The sequence below is a fragment of the Hypanus sabinus genome, chromosome 3 (genome assembly GCF_030144855.1).
Source record: "Hypanus sabinus isolate sHypSab1 chromosome 3, sHypSab1.hap1, whole genome shotgun sequence".
NCBI lineage: Eukaryota > Metazoa > Chordata > Chondrichthyes > Myliobatiformes > Dasyatidae > Hypanus > Hypanus sabinus.
In genome coordinates, this window is record NC_082708.1 from 188,317,879 (window position 1) to 188,336,810 (window position 18,932).

Genomic DNA, 18,932 nt, shown 5'->3' on the forward strand with positions numbered 1-18,932 from the left:
GTCCCCGTACTGGGCTCACGGGAGGGGGTCAGGTCCCCGTACTGGGCTCACGGGAGGGGGTCAGGTCCCCGTACTGGGCTGACGGGAGGGGTCAGATCCCGTACTGGGCTGACGGGAGGGGGTCAGATCCCCGCACTGGGCTGACGGGAGGGGTCAGATCCCCGCACTGGGCTCACGGGAGGGGTCTGGTCCCCGTACTGGGCTCACGGGAGGGGTCAGATCCCCGTACTGGGCTCACGGGAGGGGGCATATCCCCGCACTGGGCTCACGGGAGGGGTCAGGTCCCCGTTCTGTGCTCACGGGAGGGGTCAGGTCCCCGCACTGGGCTCACGGAAGGGGTCCGGTCCCCGCACTGGGCTGACGGGAGGGGTCAGATCCCCGTACTGGGCTCACGGGAGGGGTCAGATCCCCGTACTGGGCTCACGGGAGGGGTCAGATCCCCGTACTGGGCTGATGGGAGGGGTCAGGTCCCCTTACTGGGCTCACGGGATGGGTCAGATCCCCGTACTGGGCTGACGGGAGGGGTCAGATCCCCGTACTGGGCTGACGGGAGGGGTCAGATCCCCATACTGGGCTCACTGGAGGGGTCAGGTCCCCGTACTGTGCTGACGGGAGGGGTAAGGTCCCCGTACTGGGCTCACGGGAGGGGGTCAGGTCCCCGTACTGGGCTCACGGGAGGGGGTCAGGTCCCCGTACTGGGCTGACGGGAGGGGTCAGATTCCCGTACAGGGCTGACGGGAGGGGGTCAGATCGCCGCACTGGGCTGACGGGAGGGGTCAGATCCCCGCACTGGGCTCACTGGAGGGGTCAGGCCCCCGTACTGGGCTCACGGGAGGGGTCAGATCCCCGCACTGGGCTCACGGGAGGGGTCAGGTCCCCGTACTGGACTCACGGGAGGGGTCAGATCCCCGCCCTGGGCTCACGGGAGGGGTCAGGTCCCCGTACTGGGCTGAAGGGAGGGGTCAGGTCCCCGCGCTGGGCTCACGGGAGGGGTCAGATCCCCGCGCTGGGCTCACGGGAGGGGTCAGATCCCCGCGCTGGGCTCACGGGAGGGGTCAGATCCCCGCGCTGGGCTCACGGGAGGGGTCAGATCCCCACGCTGGGCTCACGGGAGGGGTCAGATCCCCGCGCTGGGCTCACGGGAGGGGTCAGATCCCCGCACTGGGCTGACGGGAGGGGTCAGATCCCCGTACTGGGCTGACGGGAGGGGTCAGATCCCCATACTGGGCTCACGGGAGGGGTCAGGTCCCCGTACTGGGCTGACGGGAGGGGTCAGGTCCCCGTACTGGGCTCACGGGAGGGGGTCAGGTCCCCGTACTGGGCTCACGGGAGGGGGTCAGGTCCCCGTACTGCGCTGACGGGAGGGGTCAGATCCCCGTACTGGGCTGACGGGAGGAGGTCAGATCCCCGCACTGGGCTGACGGGAGGGGTCAGATCCCCGCACTGGGCTCACGGGAGGGGTCAGGTCCCCGTACTGGGCTCACGGGAGGGGTCAGGTCCCCGTACTGGGCTCACGGGAGGGGTCAGATACCCTCACTGGGCTCACGGGAGGGGTCAGGTCCCCGTGCTGGGCTGAAGGGAGGGGTCAGGTCCCCGCGCTGGGCTCACGGGAGGGGTCAGATCCCCGCGCTGGGCTCACGGGAGGGGTCAGATCCCCGAGCTGGGCTCACGGGAGGGGTCAGATCCCCGCACTGGGCTCACGGGAGGGGTCAGATCCCCGTACTGGGCTCACGGGAGGGGGTCAGGTCCCCGTACTGGGCTCACGGGAGGGGTCAGATCCCCGTACTGGGCTCACGGGAGGGGTCAGATCCCCGTACTGGGCTGACGGGAGGGGTCAGGTCCACGTACTGGGCTGACGGGAGGGGTCAGGTCCCCGTACTGGGCTGACGGGAGGGGTCAGGTCCCCGGACTGGGCTCACGGGAGGGGTCAGGTCCAAGTACTGTGCTCACGGGAGCGGTCAGGTCCCCGTACTGGGCTCACCGGAGGGGTCAGGTCCCCGTACTGGGCTGACGGGAGGGGTCAGGTCCCCGTACTGTGTTGACGGGAGGGGGTCAGATCCCCGCACTGGGCTCACGGGAGGGGTCAGATCCCCGCACTGGGCTCACGGGAGGGGTCAGGTCCCCGTACTGGGCACACCAGAGGGGTCAGGTCCCCGTACTGGGCTGACGGGAGGGGTCAGATCCCCGTACTGGGCTGAAGGGAGGGGGTCAGATCCCCGCACTGGGTTCACGGGAGGGGTCAGATCCCCGCACTGGGCTCACGGGAGGGGTCAGGTCCCCGTACTGGGCTCACGGGAGGGGTCAGATCCCCGCGCTGGGCTCACGGGAGGGGTCAGATCCCCGCACTGGGCTCACGGGAGGAGTCAGATCCCCGTACTGGGCTCACGGGAGGGGGTCAGGTCCCCGTACTGGGCTGACGGGAGGGGTCAGATCCCCGTACTGGGCTCACGGGAGGGGTCAGATCCCCGTACTGGGCTGACGGGAGGGGTCAGATCCCCGTACTGGGCTGACAGGAGGGGTCAGATCCCCATACATGGCTCACCGGAGGGGTCAGATCCCCGTACTGGGCTCACGGGAGGGGTCAGATCCCAGTACTGGGCTCACGGGAGGGGTCAGATCCCCGTACTGGGCTCACCGGAGGGGTCAGGTCCCCGTACTGGGCTGACGGGAGGGGTCAGGTCCCCGTACTGGGCTCATGGGAGGGGGCAGATCCTCGTACTGGGCTCACCGGAGGGGTCAGGTCCCCATACTGGGCTGACGGGAGTGGTCAGGTCCCCGTACTGGGCTCATGGGAGGGGTCAGGTCCCCGTACTGGGCTGACGGGAGGGGTCAGGTCCCCGTACTGGGCTGACTGGAGGGGTCAGGTCCCCGTACTGGGGTCATGGGAGGGGTCAGGTCCCCGTACTGGGCTCACGGGAGCGGTCAGGTCCCCGTACTGGGCTCTCCGGAGGGGTCAGGTCCCCGTACTGGGCTGACGGGAGGGGTCAGGTCCCCGTACTGGGCTCACGGGAGGGGTCAGATCCCCGTACTGGGCTCACGGGAGGGGTCAGATCCCCGTACTGGGCTGAAGGGAGGGGTCAGATCCCCGTACTGGGCTCACGGGAGGGGTCAGGTCCCAGTACTGGGCTCACGGGAAGGGTCAGATCCCCGTACTGGGCTCACGGGAGGGGTCAGGTCCCCGTACTGGGCTCACGGGAGGGGGTCAGATCCCCGTACTGGGCTCACGGGAGGGGTCAGGTCCCCGTGCTGGGCTCACGGGAGGGGTCAGATCCCCGTACTGGGCTCACGGGAGGGGTCAGGTCCCCGTACTGGGCTCACGGGAGGGGTCAGGTCCCCGTACTGGGCTCACGGGAGGGGTCAGATAACCGTACTGGGCTCACGGGAGGGGTCAGATCCCCATACTGGGCTGACGGGAGGGGGTCAGGTCCCCATTCTGGGCTCACGGGAGGGGTCAGGTCCCCGTACTGGGCTCACGGGAGGGGGTCAGATCCCCGTACTGGGCTCACGGGAGGGGTCAGATCCCCGTACTGGGCTCACGGGAGGGGGCAGATCCCCGTACTGGGCTCACGGGAGGGGTCAGGTCCCCGTACTGGGCTCACGGGAGGGGTCAGATCCCCGTACTGGGCTGACGGGAGGGGGGTCAGATCCCCGTACTGGGCTGACGGGAGGGGGCAGATCCCCGTACTGGGCTCACAGGAGGGGTCAGATCCCCGTACTGGGCTGACGGGAGGGTTCAGGTCCCCATACTGGTCTCACGGGATGGGTCAGGTCCCCGTACTGGGCTCACGGGAGGGGTCAGGTCCCCGTACTGGGCTGACGGGAGGGGGCAGATCCCCGTACTGGGCTCACGGGAGGGGTCAGATCCCCGTACTGGGCTCACGGGAGGGGTCAGGTCCCCGTACTGGGCTCACCGGAGGGGGTCAGATCCCCGTACTGGGCTCACGGGAGGGGTCAGATCCCCGTACTGGGCTCACGGGAGGGGGCAGATCCCCGTACTGGGCTCACGGGAGGGGTCAGGTCCCCGTACTGGGCTCACGGGAGGGGTCAGATCCCCGTACTGGGCTGACGGGAGGGGGTCAGATCCCCGTACTGGGCTGACGGGAGGGGGCTGATCCCCGTACTGGGCTCACAGGAGGGGTCAGATCCCCGTACTGGGCTGACGGGAGGGGTCAGGTCCCCATACTGGTCTCACGGGATGGGTCAGGTCCCCGTACTGGGCTCACGGGAGGGGGTCAGATCCCCGTACTGGGCTCACTGGAGGGGTCAGGTCCCCGTACTGGGCTCACTGGAGGGGTCAGGTCCCCGTACTGGGCTGACGGGAGGGGGCAGATCCCCGTACTGGGCTCACGGGAGGGGTCAGATCCCCGTACTGGGCTCACGGGAGGGGTCAGATCCCCGTACTGGTCTGACGGGAGGGGTTCAGATCCCCGTACTGGGCTGACGGGAGGGGGCAGATCCCCGTACTGGGCTCACAGGAGGGGTCAGATCCCCGTACTGGGCTGACGGGAGGGGGCAGATCCCCGTACTGGGCTCACAGGAGGGGTTAGGTCCCCGTACTGGGCTCACGGGAGGGGTCAGATCCCCGTACTGGGCTCACGGGAGGGGTCAGATCCCCGTTCTGGGCTCACGGGAGGGGTCAGATCCCCGTACTGGGCTCACGGGAGGGGTCAGATCCCCGTACTGGGCTCACGGGAGGGGTCAGGTCCCCGTACTGGGCTGACGGGAGGGGTCAGATCCCCGTACTGGGCTCACGGGAGAAGTCAGATCCCCGTACTGGGCTCACGGGAGGGGTCATGTCCCCATACTGGGCTCACGGGAGGGGTCAGGTCCCCGTACTGGGCTCACAGGAGAGGTCAGATCCCCGTACTGGGCTCACGGGAGGGGTCAGGTCCCCGTACTGGGCTCACGGGAGGGGTCAGGTCCCCGTACTGGGCTCACGGGAGGGGTCAGGTCCCCGTACTGGGCTCACGGGAGGGTTCAGATCCTCGTACTGGGCTCACGGGAGGGGTCAGATCCCCATACTGGGCTCACGGGAGGGGTCAGATCCCCGTACTGGGCTCACGGGAGGGGTCAGGTCCCCGTACTGGGCTCACGGGAGGGGTCAGATCCCCGTACTGGGCTCACGGGAGGGGTCAGATCCCCGTACTGGGCTCACGGGAGGGGTCAGGTCCCCGTACTGGGCTCACCGGAGGGGTCAGATCCCCGTACTGGGCTCACGGGAGGGGGTCAGGTCCCCGTACTGGGCTGACGGGAGGGGTCAGGTCCCCGTACTGGGCTCACCGGAGGGGTCAGGTCCCCGTACTGGGCTCACGGGAGGGGTCAGGTCCCCGTACTGGGCTGACGGGAGGGGTCAGGTCCCCGTACTGGGCTGACGGGAGGGGTCAGGTCCCCGTACTGGGCTGACGGGAGGGGTCAGGTCCCCGTACTGGGCTCATGGGAGGGGTCAGGTCCCCGTACTGGGCTCACGGGAGGGGTCAGGTCCCCGTACTGGGCTCACCGGAGGGGTCAGGTCCCCGTACTGGGCTCACTGGAGGGGTCAGGTCCCCGTACTGGGCTCACGGGAGGGGTCAGGTCCCCGTACTGGGCTCACGGGAGGGGTCAGGTCCCCGTACTGGGCTCACGGGAGGGGTCAGGTCCCCGTACTCGGCTCACGGGAGGGGTCAGATCCCCGCACTGGGCTCACGGGAGGGGTCAGATCCCCGCACTGCGCTCACGGAAGGGGTCAGATCCCCGTACTGGGCTCACGGAAGGGGTCAGATCCCCGTCCTGGGCTCACGGGAGGGGTCAGATCCCCGTACTGGGCTGACGGGAGGGGTCAGGTCCCCGTACTGGGCTGACGGGAGGGGGTCAGATCCCCGTACTGGGCTGACGGGAGGGGTCAGATCCCCGTACTGGGCTGACGGGAGGGGTCAGATCCCCGTACTGGGCTGACGGGAGGGGTCAGATCCCCCTACTGGGCTCACGGGAGGGGTCAGGTCCCCGTACTGGGCTCACGGGAGGGGTCAGATCCCCGTACTGGGCTCACGGGAGGGGGCATATCCCCGCACTGGGCTCACGGGAGGGGTCAGGTCCCCGTTCTGGGCTCACGGGAGGGGTCAGATCCCCGTACTGGGCTCACGGGAGGGGGCAGATCCCCGTACTGGGCTCACGGGAGGGGTCAGGTCCCCGTACTGGGCTCACGGGTGGGGTCAGATCCCCGTACTGGGCTGACGGGAGGGGGTCAGATCCCCGTACTGGGCTGACGGGAGGGGGCAGATCCCCGTACTGGGCTCACAGGAGGGGTCAGATCCCCGTACTGGGCTGACGGGAGGGGTCAGGTCCCCATACTGGTCTCACGGGATGGGTCAGGTCCCCGTACTGGGCTCACGGGAGGGGGTCAGATCCCCGTACTGGGCTCACGGGAGGGGTCAGGTCCCCGTACTGGGCTGACGGGAGGGGGCAGATCCCCGTACTGGGCTCACGGGAGGGGTCAGATCCCCGTACTGGGCTCACGGGAGGGGTCAGATCCCCGTACTGGTCTGACGGGAGGGGGGTCAGATCCCCGTACTGGGCTGACGGGAGGGGGCAGATCCCCGTACTGGGCTCACAGGAGGGGTCAGATCCTCGTACTGGGCTGACGGGAGGGGGGCAGATCCCCGTACTGGGCTCACAGGAGGGGTCAGGTCCCCTTACTGGGCTCACGGGAGGGGTCAGATCCCCGTACTGGGCTCACGGGAGGGGTCAGGTTCCCGTACTGGGCTCACGGGAGGGGTCAGATCCCCGTACTGGGCTCACGGGAGGGGTCAGATCCCCGTACTGGGCTCACGGGAGGGGTCAGATCCCCGTACTGGGCTCACGGGATGGGTCAGATCCCCGTACTGGGCTCACGGGAGGGGTCAGGTCCCCGTACTGGGCTGACGGGAGGGGTCAGATCCCCGTACTGGGCTCACGGGAGAAGTCAGATCCCCGTACTGGGCTCACGGGAGGGGTCATGTCCCCATACTGGGCTCACGGGAGGGGTCAGGGTCCCCGTACTGGGCTCACAGGAGAGGTCAGATCCCGTACTGGGCTCACGGGAGGGGTCATGTCCCCGTACTGGGCTCACGGGAGGGGTCAGGTCCCCGTACTGGGCTCACGGGAGGGGTCAGGTCCCCGTACTGGGCTCACGGGAGGGTTCAGATCCCCGTACTGGGCTCACGGGAGGGGTCAGATCCCCGTACTGGGCTCACGGGAGAGGTCAGATCCCGTACTGGGCTCACGGGAGGGGTCAGGTCCCCGTACTGGGCTCACGGAGGGGTCATATCCCCGTACTGGGACACCAGAGGGGTCAGGTCCCCGTACTGGGCTGACGGGAGGGGTCAGATCCCCGTACTGGGCTGAAGGGAGGGGGTCAGATCCCCGCACTGGGCTCACGGGAGGGGTCAGATCCCCGCACTGGGCTCACGGGAGGGGGTCAGGTCCCCGTACTGGGCTCACGGGAGGGGTCAGATCCCCGCGCTGGGCTCACGGGAGGGGTCAGATCCCCGCGCTGGGCTCACGGGAGGAGTCAGATCCCCGTACTGGGCTCACGGGAGGGGGTCAGGTCCCCGTACTGGGCTGACGGGAGGGGTCAGATCCCCGTACTGGGCTCACGGGAGGGGTCAGATCCCCGTACTGGGCTGACGGGAGGGGTCAGATCCCCGTACTGGGCTGACAGGAGGGGTCAGATCCCCATACTGGGCTCACCGGAGGGGTCAGATCCCCGTACTGGGCTCACGGAGGGGTCAGATCCCCGTACTGGGCTCACGGGAGGGGTCAGGTCCCCGTACTGGGCTCACGGGAGGGGGTCAGATCCCCGTACTGGGCTCACGGGAGGGGTCAGGTCCCCGTGCTGGGCTCACGGGAGGGGTCAGATCCCCGTACTGGGCTCACGGAGGGGTCAGGTCCCCTTACTGGGCTGACGGGAGGGGTCAGGTCCCCGTACTGGGGTCATGGGAGGGGTCAGGTCCCCGTACTGGGCTCACGGGAGCGGTCAGGTCCCCGTACTGGGCTCTCCGGAGGGGTCAGGTCCCCGTACTGGGCTGACGGGAGGGGTCAGGTCCCCGTACTGGGCTCACGGGAGGGTCAGATCCCCGTACTGGGCTCACGGGAGGGGTCAGATCCCCGTACTGGGGCTGAAGGGAGGGGTCAGATCCCCGTACTGGGCTCACGGGAGGGGTCAGGTCCCCGTACTGGGCTCACGGGAAGGGTCAGATCCCCGTACTGGGCTCACGGGAGGGGTCAGGTCCCCGTACTGGGCTCACGGGAGGGGGGTCAGATCCCCGTACTGGGCTCACGGGAGGGGTCAGGTCCCCGTGCTGGGCTCACGGGAGGGGTCAGATCCCCGTACTGGGCTCACGGGAGGGGTCAGGTCCCCGTACTGGGCTCACGGGAGGGGTCAGGTCCCCGTACTGGGCTCACGGGAGGGGTCAGATAACCGTACTGGGCTCACGGGAGGGGTCAGATCCCCATACTGGGCTGACGGGAGGGGGTCAGGTCCCCATACTGGTCTCACGGGATGGGTCAGGTCCCCGTACTGGGCTCACGGGAGGGGGGTCAGATCCCCGTACTGGGCTCACGGGAGGGGTCAGGTCCCCGTACTGGGCTGACGGGAGGGGGCAGATCCCCGTACTGGGCTCACGGGAGGGGTCAGATCCCCGTACTGGCTCACGGGTGGGGTCAGGTCCCCGTACTGGGCTCACCGGAGGGGGTCAGATCCCCGTACTGGGCTCACGGGAGGGGTCAGATCCCCGTACTGGGCTCACGGGAGGGGTCAGATCCCCGTACTGGGCTCACGGGAGGGGGCAGATCCCCGTACTGGGCTGACGGGAGGGGGTCAGATCCCCGTACTGGGCTGACGGGAGGGGGGCTTGATCCCCGTACTGGGCTCACAGGAGGGGTCAGATCCCCGTACTGGGCTGACGGGAGGGGTCAGGTCCCCATACTGGTCTCACGGGATGGGTCAGGTCCCCGTACTGGGCTCACGGGAGGGGGGTCAGATCCCCGTACTGGGCTCACTGGAGGGGTCAGGTCCCCGTACTGGGCTGACGGGAGGGGGCAGATCCCCTACTGGGCTCACGGGAGGGGTCAGATCCCCGTACTGGGCTCACGGGAGGGGTCAGATCCCCGTACTGGTCTGACGGGAGGGGTTCAGATCCCCGTACTGGGCTGACGGGAGGGGGCAGATCCCCGTACTGGGCTCACAGGAGGGGTCAGATCCCCGTACTGGGCTGACGGGAGGGGGCAGATCCCCGTACTGGGCTCACAGGAGGGGTTAGGTCCCCGTACTGGGCTCACGGGAGGGGTCAGATCCCCGTACTGGGCTCACGGGAGGGGTCAGATCCCCGTTCTGGGCTCACGGGAGGGGTCAGATCCCCGTACTGGGCTCACGGGAGGGGTCAGATCCCCGTACTGGGCTCACGGGAGGGGTCAGATCCCCGTACTGGGCTCACGGGAGGGGTCAGGTCCCCGTACTGGGCTCACCGGAGGGGTCAGATCCCCGTACTGGGCTCACGGGAGGGGGGTCAGATCCCCGTACTGGGCTGACGGGAGGGGTCAGGTCCCCGTACTGGGCTCACCGGAGGGGTCAGGTCCCCGTACTGGGCTCACGGGAGGGGTCAGGTCCCCGTACTGGGCTGACGGGAGGGGTCAGGTCCCCGTACTGGGCTGACGGGAGGGGTCAGGTCCCCGTACTGGGCTCATGGGAGGGGTCAGGTCCCCGTACTGGGCTCACGGGAGGGGTCAGGTCCCCGTACTGGGCTCACCGGAGGGGTCAGGTCCCCATACTGGGCTCACTGGAGGGGTCAGGTCCCCGTACTGGGCTCACGGGAGGGGTCAGGTCCCCGTACTGGGCTCACGGGAGGGGTCAGGTCCCCGTACTGGGCTCACGGGAGGGGTCAGGTCCCCGTACTGGGCTCACGGGAGGGGTCAGATCCCCGCACTGGGCTCACGGGAGGGGTCAGATCCCCGCACTGCGCTCACGGAAGGGGTCAGATCCCCGTACTGGGCTCACGGAAGGGGTCAGATCCCCGTCCTGGGCTCACGGGAGGGGTCAGATCCCCGTACTGGGCTGACGGGAGGGGTCAGGTCCCCGTACTGGGCTGACGGGAGGGGGTCAGATCCCCGTACTGGGCTGACGGGAGGGGTCAGATCCCCGTACTGGGCTGACGGGAGGGGTCAGATCCCCGTACTGGGCTGACGGGAGGGGTCAGATCCCCCTACTGGGCTCACGGGAGGGGTCAGGTCCCCGTACTGGGCTCACGGGAGGGGTCAGATACCCGTACTGGGCTCACGGGAGGGGGCATATCCCCGCACTGGGCTCACGGGAGGGGTCAGGTCCCCGTTCTGGGCTCACGGGAGGGGTCAGATCCCCGTACTGGGCTCACGGGAGGGGGCAGATCCCCGTACTGGGCTCACGGGAGGGGTCAGGTCCCCGTACTGGGCTCACGGGAGGGGTCAGATCCCCGTACTGGGCTGACGGGAGGGGGTCAGATCCCCGTACTGGGCTGACGGGAGGGGGCAGATCCCCGTACTGGGCTCACAGGAGGGGTCAGATCCCCGTACTGGGCTGACGGGAGGGGTCAGGTCCCCATACTGGTCTCACGGGATGGGTCAGGTCCCCGTACTGGGCTCACGGGAGGGGGTCAGATCCCCGTACTGGGCTCACGGGAGGGGTCAGGTCCCCGTACTGGGCTGACGGGAGGGGGCAGATCCCCGTACTGGGCTCACGGGAGGGGTCAGATCCCCGTACTGGGCTCACGGGAGGGGTCAGATCCCCGTACTGGTCTGACGGGAGGGGGTCAGATCCCCGTACTGGGCTGACGGGAGGGGGCAGATCCCCGTACTGGGCTCACAGGAGGGGTCAGATCCCCGTACTGGGCTGACGGGAGGGGGCAGATCCCCGTACTGGGCTCACAGGAGGGGTCAGGTCCCCTTACTGGGCTCACGGGAGGGGTCAGATCCCCGTACTGGGCTCACGGGAGGGGTCAGGTTCCCGTACTGGGCTCACGGGAGGGGTCAGATCCCCGTACTGGGCTCACGGGAGGGGCAGATCCCCGTTCTGGGCTCACGGGAGGGGTCAGATCCCCGTACTGGGCTCACGGGATGGGTCAGATCCCCGTACTGGGCTCACGGGAGGGGTCAGGTCCCCGTACTGGGCTGACGGGAGGGGTCAGATCCCCGTACTGGGCTCACGGGAGAAGTCAGATCCCCGTACTGGGCTCACGGGAGGGGTCATGTCCCCATACTGGGCTCACGGGAGGGGTCAGGTCCCCGTACTGGGCTCACAGGAGAGGTCAGATCCCCGTACTGGGCTCACGGGAGGGGTCAGGTCCCCGTACTGGGCTCACGGGAGGGGTCAGGTCCCCGTACTGGGCTCACGGGAGGGGTCAGGTCCCCGTACTGGGCTCACGGGAGGGTTCAGATCCCCGTACTGGGCTCACGGGAGGGGTCAGATCCCCGTACTGGGCTCACGGGAGAGGTCAGATCCCCGTACTGGGCTCACGGGAGGGGTCAGGTCCCCGTACTGGGCTCACGGGAGGGGTCAGATCCCCGTACTGGGCTCACGGGAGGGGTCATATCCCCGTACTGGGCTCACGGGAGGGGTCAGGTCCCCGTACTGGGCTCACCGGAGGTGTCAGATCCCCGTACTGGGCTCACGGGAGGGGGTCAGATCCCCGTACTGGGCTGACGGGAGGGGTCAGGTCCCCGTACTTGGCTCACCGGAGGGGTCAGGTCCCCGTACTGGGCTGACGGGAGGTGTCAGGTCCCCGTACTGGGCTCACGGGAGGGGTCAGGTCCCCGTACTGGGCTCACGGGAGGGGTCAGGTCCCCGTACTGGGCTTACGGGAGGGGTCAGCTCCCCGTACTGGGCTTACGGGAGGGGTCAGATCCCCGTCCTGGGCTCACGGGAGGGGTCAGGTCCCCGTACTGGGCTCACCGGAGGGGTCAGGTCCCCGTACTGGGCTCACGGGAGGGGGTCAGATCCCCGTACTGGGCTGACGGGAGGGGTCAGATCCCCGTACTGGGCTGACGGGAGGGGTCAGATCCCCGTACTGGGCTCACGGGAGGGGTCAGGTCCCCGTACTGGGCTCATGGGAGGGGTCAGATCCCCGTACTGGGCTCACAGGAGGGGTCAGGTCCCCGTACTGGGCTCATGGGAGGGGTCAGTCCCCCGTACTGGGCTCACGGGAGGGGTCAGGTCCCCGTACTGGGCTCACGGGAGGGGTCAGGTCCCCGTACTGGGCTGACGGGAGGGGTCAGGTCCCCGTACTGGGCTCACGGGAGGGGGTCAGATCCCCGTACTGGGCTCACGGGAGGGGTCAGGTCCCCGTACTGGGCTCACGGGAGGGGGTCAGATCCCCGTACTGGGCTGACGGGAGGGGTCAGATCCCCGTACTGGGCTCATAGGAGGGGTCAGATCCCCATACTGGGCTGATGGGAGGGGGCAGATCCCTGCCCATACTGGGCTGATGGGAGGGGGCAGACCCTATCTGGGAGTTGTACTGAACAGTGAAACCTACCGGAGAAACTGTCCTTGTCCATAGCCATCAGATCCCTGGCCTGGTACATGTAACATCGCAGATGATATCTCGTCCCACCTGAAAACAGCACAAGAGATGGTGTCATACAGGAGACCACAGATGCCGCAATCTGGTGCAACAAACAACATGTTGGAGGAGCTCAGCAGGGGACGGGGGGTCGGGGAGGAGAGTAGAGATCATTGACTCGCTCCATCACAGTCTGACATACAAACACCAAAGTCAAAGTAAAATCTATTACCAGAGTACATTCATGTCACCACGCACAACCCTGGGAATCTTTTTCCTGTGGGCATACTTAGCAAATCTATAGAACAGTAACTGTAAACAGGATCAATGGACAACAAAACCGTGCAGATGAAAATATAAATAAATAGCAATTAATAACAAACATGAAATAACAAGATGAAAGCCTCCATAAGTAGTTGTAGCTACACCCTTTTGTTCAAGAGCCTGATGGTTGAGGGGTAATAACTGTTCCTGAACCTGGTGGTGTGAGTCCTGAGGCTCCTGTATCTTCTTCCTGATGGTTGAGGGGTAATAACTGTTCCTGAACCTGGTGGTGTGAGTCATGAGGCTCCTGTACCTTCTTCCTGATGGTTGAGGGGTAATAACTGTTCCTGAACCTGGTGGTGTGAGTCCTGAGGCACCTGTACCTTCTACCTGATGGCAGCCGTGGCCTGGGTGGTGAGGATTCTTCACGATGGATGCTGCTTTTCTACATTTCATGTAGATGTGCTCAATGGTTGGAAGGGTTTTACCTGAGATGTATTGGGCCAAAATCCACCATCTTCTGTGGGATTTTCCACGCAGAGGCATTTGCATTCCCATACCAAGCAATGTAGCCAAATATCTACAGAAGTTAGCCAAGGTTTTTGATGACATGCTGACTCTCTGCAGACTCCTGAGGAAATAGAGGCGCTGTCGTGCTTTCTTTGCAATTATATTTATATGATGGGTCCAGGACAGGTATTCTGAGATAACGATACCCAGGTATTTAAAGTTACTGACCCTCTCCACCCCTGACCCTCCAATGATTACCGTCATATACAGGGAATGGAGGGTTAAGGGCATTGTGAAGACAGAAGAGATTTCCTTTGATTCAGCTTCATGTTTAGTACAGATACTGCGGGCCGAAGGAGCTTGCCCCGTCCGTAACATTATATGTTCTATCCGGCATTGGGAATTCCAGACTTCCAGGAGTCTGCGAGGGAATGTCCTTACCCCAGAGCATGGGAAGGAGATGGATTACAGACAGGAGAGGGTGGGAGGGTGCTAACACAGACACCCGTCAGTCCCTCTCTGCCCTACCCGCCTCCTCAGACTCACTACTGAGGGACTTTATATCCCAGAACAGACCTGCCGCTGAATTCAATCACTGTCACCAGGGATGCAGAGCTGTTCGGTCTCTGGTGTCCATGGAGACAGGTGAGGTCGGGCACGACACTGCAGACACACACTGAAAGACCCCAACACTGGGTACCAGGGAACAGCATTGGAAACTGGCCATCTCCGTGCTGACACACTCCTGAGTTCACTAAACACGCGCGCACACACACACACACACGCACACACACACACGCACACACGCGCGCACACACACTCACGCACACACACACGCACACACGCGCGCGCACACACTCTGAAAAGTATTACTGTCCCTTCCCCCTGAAGTTTTGTGTTTTATTGTTTTATAACATTGAATCACAGTGGATTTATATTTAATTTGCCTTTTTTGACACCGATCCACAGAAAATGACTCTTTTGTGTCAAAGTGAAAACAGATCTCTGTAATGTGATCTAAATTAATTACAAATATGAAACACAAAATAATTGATTGCATAAGTATTCACCTCCTTTAATATGACATACCAAATCAACATTGGTGCAGCCAATTGGTTTTAGAAGTTACATAATTAGTTAAATGGAGATCACCGTGTGCAGTCAAGGAGATTCGATTGACTATAGTAAAAATACACCTGTATCTGGAAGGTCCAACTGCTGGTGAGTCAATATCCTGGCAAAAACTACACCATGAAGACAAAAAACACTCCAAGCAACTCTTTCCACAAAAAGATTATTGAAAAGCACAAGTCAAGAGACAGATATAAGAAAATTTCCAAGTCACTGAATATCCCTTGGAGTACAGTTAACTCAATCATCAAGAAATGGAAAGAATATGGCACAGCTGTCTACCTGCCTCGAGCAGGTCATCATCAAAAACTGACTGGCTGTGCAAGAAGGGGACCGGTGAGGGAGGTCACCAAGAGACCTATGACAACTCTGGAGGAGTTTCAAGCTTCAGTGGCTGAGAGGGGAGAGACTCCGCATACAACTGTTGCCCGGGTGCTTCATGGGAGAGCTTTATGGGAGAGTGGCAAAGAGAAAACCACTGTTGAAAAAACTCACATGAAATCTCAGCTAGAGTTTGCCAGAAGGAATGTGGGAGACTCTGAAGTCAGCTGGAAGAAGGTTCTGTGATCTGATGAAACCAAAATTGAGTTCTTTGGCCATCAGACTAAACACTACATCTGGTGTAAGCCAAACAGCGCACATCATCAAAAACACACCATTCCTGCTGTGAAGTATGGTGTTGGCTGCATCATGCTGTGGGGATGCTTCACTGCAGCAGGCCCTGGAAGGCTCGTGAAGATCGAGGGTAAAATGAATGCAGCAAAGTGCATGGAAACTTTGGAGGAAAACCTAATGCATTCTGCAAGAGAACTGCAACTTGGGAGAAGATTTGTTCTCTACCAAGACACTGACCCCAAGCATGAAGCCAAAGCTGCACAAGAATGGCTTAAAAACAACAAAGTTAATGTCTTGGAACATCCAAGTCAGAGTCCAGACCTCAATCCAATTGAGAATTTGTGGCTGGACTTGAAAAGGACTGTTCACTCACGATCCCCATGCAATCTGACAGAGCCTGAGCAGTTCTGTAAGGAAGAATGGGGAAAATTGCAGTGTCCAGATGTGCAAAGCTGTTTGAGACCCGTCCACACAGACTCATGTCTGTAATTGCTGCCAAAGGTGCATCTACTAAATACTAACTTGAAGGGAGTGAGTAATTATACAATCAATTATTTTGTGTTTAATAATTGTAATAAATTTAGACCAAATTGTAGAAATTAGTTTTCACTTTGACACAGAACAGTCTTTTTCTGTTGATCAGTGTCAAAAATTCCAAATTAAATCCACTGTGATTCAATTTGTAAAATAAGAAAACATGTAAACTTCCAAGCAGGGGTGAATACTTTTTGTAGGCAGTTCATACACATTCACACCGACACACATTCACACACACACCGACACACATTCACACACACAATGACACACATTCACACACACACCGACACACATTCACACACACAATGACACACATTCACACACACACCGACACACATTCACACACACACCGACACACATTCACACACACACAGACACACATTCACACACACAATGACACACATTCACACACACAATGACACACATTCACACACACACCGACACACATTCACACACACACCGACACACATTCACACACACACAATGACACACATTCACACACACAATGACACACATTCACACACACAATGACACACATTCACACACACACCGACACACATTCACACACACAATGACACACATTCACACACACAATGACACACATTCACACACACACCGACACACATTCACACACACACCGACACACATTCACACACACACAATGACACACATTCACACACACAATGACACACATTCACACACACACCGACACACATTCACACACACACCGACACACATTCACACACACACCGACACACATTCACACACACAATGACACACATTCACACACACCGACACACATTCACACACACCGACACACATTCACACACACAATGACACACATTCACACACACAATGACACACATTCACACACACACCGACACACATTCACACACACACAGACACACATTCACACACACAATGACACACATTCACACACACAATGACACACATTCACACACACACCGACACACATTCACACACACACAATGACACACATTCATACACACAATGACACACATTCACACACACACCGACACACATTCACACACACACAATGACACACATTCACACACACAATGACACACATTCACACACACACCGACACACATTCACACACACAATGACACACATTCACACACACAATGACACACATTCACACACACACCGACACACATTCACACACACAATGACACACATTCACACACACAATGACACACATTCACACACACAATGACACACATTCACACACACACCAACACACATTCACACACACACTGACACACATTCACACACACACAGACACACATTCACACACACACCGACACACATTCACACACACAATGACACACATTCACACACACAATGACACACATTCACACACACCGACACACATTCACACACACACAATGACACACATTCACACACACAATGACACACATACACACACACACCGACACACATTCACACACACACCAACACACATTCACACACACACCGACACACATTCACACACACAATGACACACATTCACACACTTACATTTCCCACCCAATCAAAGAGTTCTACCCACCCTAGAGATTTTCTTTTCCACTCTCCGTTGGACAGATGATACAAAAGCCTAAAGAACACATACCACGGGGCTCAAGGAGAGCTTCTACCCCACTGTCAGATCAGACGCTTGAATGGATCTCTTGTACGATAAGATAGACTGTTAACCTCACAACTACCTCCGTATGATCTTACAACATACTGTCTATCTGCTCTGCACTCTCTCTGTAGCTGTCACACCTTACTCTGCATTGTGATTTCTCTCACCGCACGATGTAATGATCTGATCTGGATGAACAGTGTACAAGACAAGCTTCTCACCGTTTCTTGGTGCATAATACATCAATCCCAATACAACACACTCACATACTCAGACAGGCAGGAAAGGGTTAGAGAGATATGATGCAAACAGGGGCAAAAGGGACTGGATTAGATGGGCAAACTGGCTAGCATGAACTAGATGGGCTGAAGGGCCTGTTTCACTGCTTTGGATTCCATGACTCATTCATTCACACACATACCGCACACTGATTCACATGGACATTCAAACACACATTCACACCCACTTGCCGGAAACACACGCCTTAAGAACACAGTACTAGAAGTAGTAACACAATCTCTCGAGTCAGTATGACGTTCTCCATTGGCGGGTCCTCAGACACTGATCTGGGATCCACATATTCTGAGGGGTTTTCAGACCTCATGATCGTCCCCCCTTACCACTTGTTGATCTGGGATATCTGGGCAGATTCCCCCAATGGAGAATGCCTGTATGTGGCTTTAACATGGGGAGGCTGATACACAGGCAGCCACTACACAGGGTCAGGGCTTAGTGACATGGAATGTAAGATGACTGGGGACCCTTAGATGCTGTTGGGATGTGTCAACATCTTCCACCAGCTCCCCCACTAAGGTCTTGGTTCCAGAGTCTTTGTCTGGAACCCTCCCCTTGACCTTACCCCCATGGGTGACCCTACCAGGAGCTGAGGCCGAGTGGCTTCATTCATGGGATCTTACGGACTCCCAAGTATCTCCACCACAACAAGATGGTAACCCTCAGAGAAGCAAGTACACACCCACAACCACATTTACACATCCACACTCACGTTTACACACACAACCACATTTACACACCCACACTCACGTTTACACACACAACCACATTTACACACACACTCACATTTACACACACAACCACATTTACACACACACTCACATATACACACACAACCACATTTACACACACACTCACATTTACACACACAACCACATTTACACACACTCACATTTACACACACACAACCACATTTACACTTACACTCACATATACACACAACCACATTTATGAACACAACCACATTTACACACACACTCACATTTATACACACACAACCACATTTACACACACACACTCACATATACACACACAACCACATTTACACAACCACACTCACGTTTACACACACAACCACATTTACACACACACACATTTACACACACAACCACATTTAGATGCACACAACCACATTTACACACACACTCACATTTACACACACACAACCACAATTACACACACAACCACATTTAGACACACACAACCACATTTACACACACACAACCACAATTACACACACACACTCACATATACACACACAACCACATTTACACACACACACTCACATTTATGCTCACAACCACATTTACACACACACAACCACATTTAGATGCACACAACCACATTTACACACACACTCACATTTACACACACACAACCACAAT

At 60.5% G+C, this 18,932-nt stretch overlaps 1 protein-coding gene across 6 annotated transcripts in view; it reads right to left on the reverse strand.

Moving 5' to 3' along the window:
• The window catches only part of dysf (dysferlin, limb girdle muscular dystrophy 2B (autosomal recessive)), a 400,698-nt gene that overhangs the window by 171,338 nt on the left and 210,428 nt on the right, over positions 1–18,932 (reverse strand). For all 6 annotated transcript variants that reach the window (XM_059965797.1, XM_059965801.1, XM_059965798.1 and 3 more), the window contains one exon: positions 12,519–12,596. In XM_059965797.1, the coding sequence (XP_059821780.1) occupies positions 12,519–12,596 (78 nt within the window). The remainder of the gene's footprint in view (positions 1–12,518; positions 12,597–18,932) is intronic.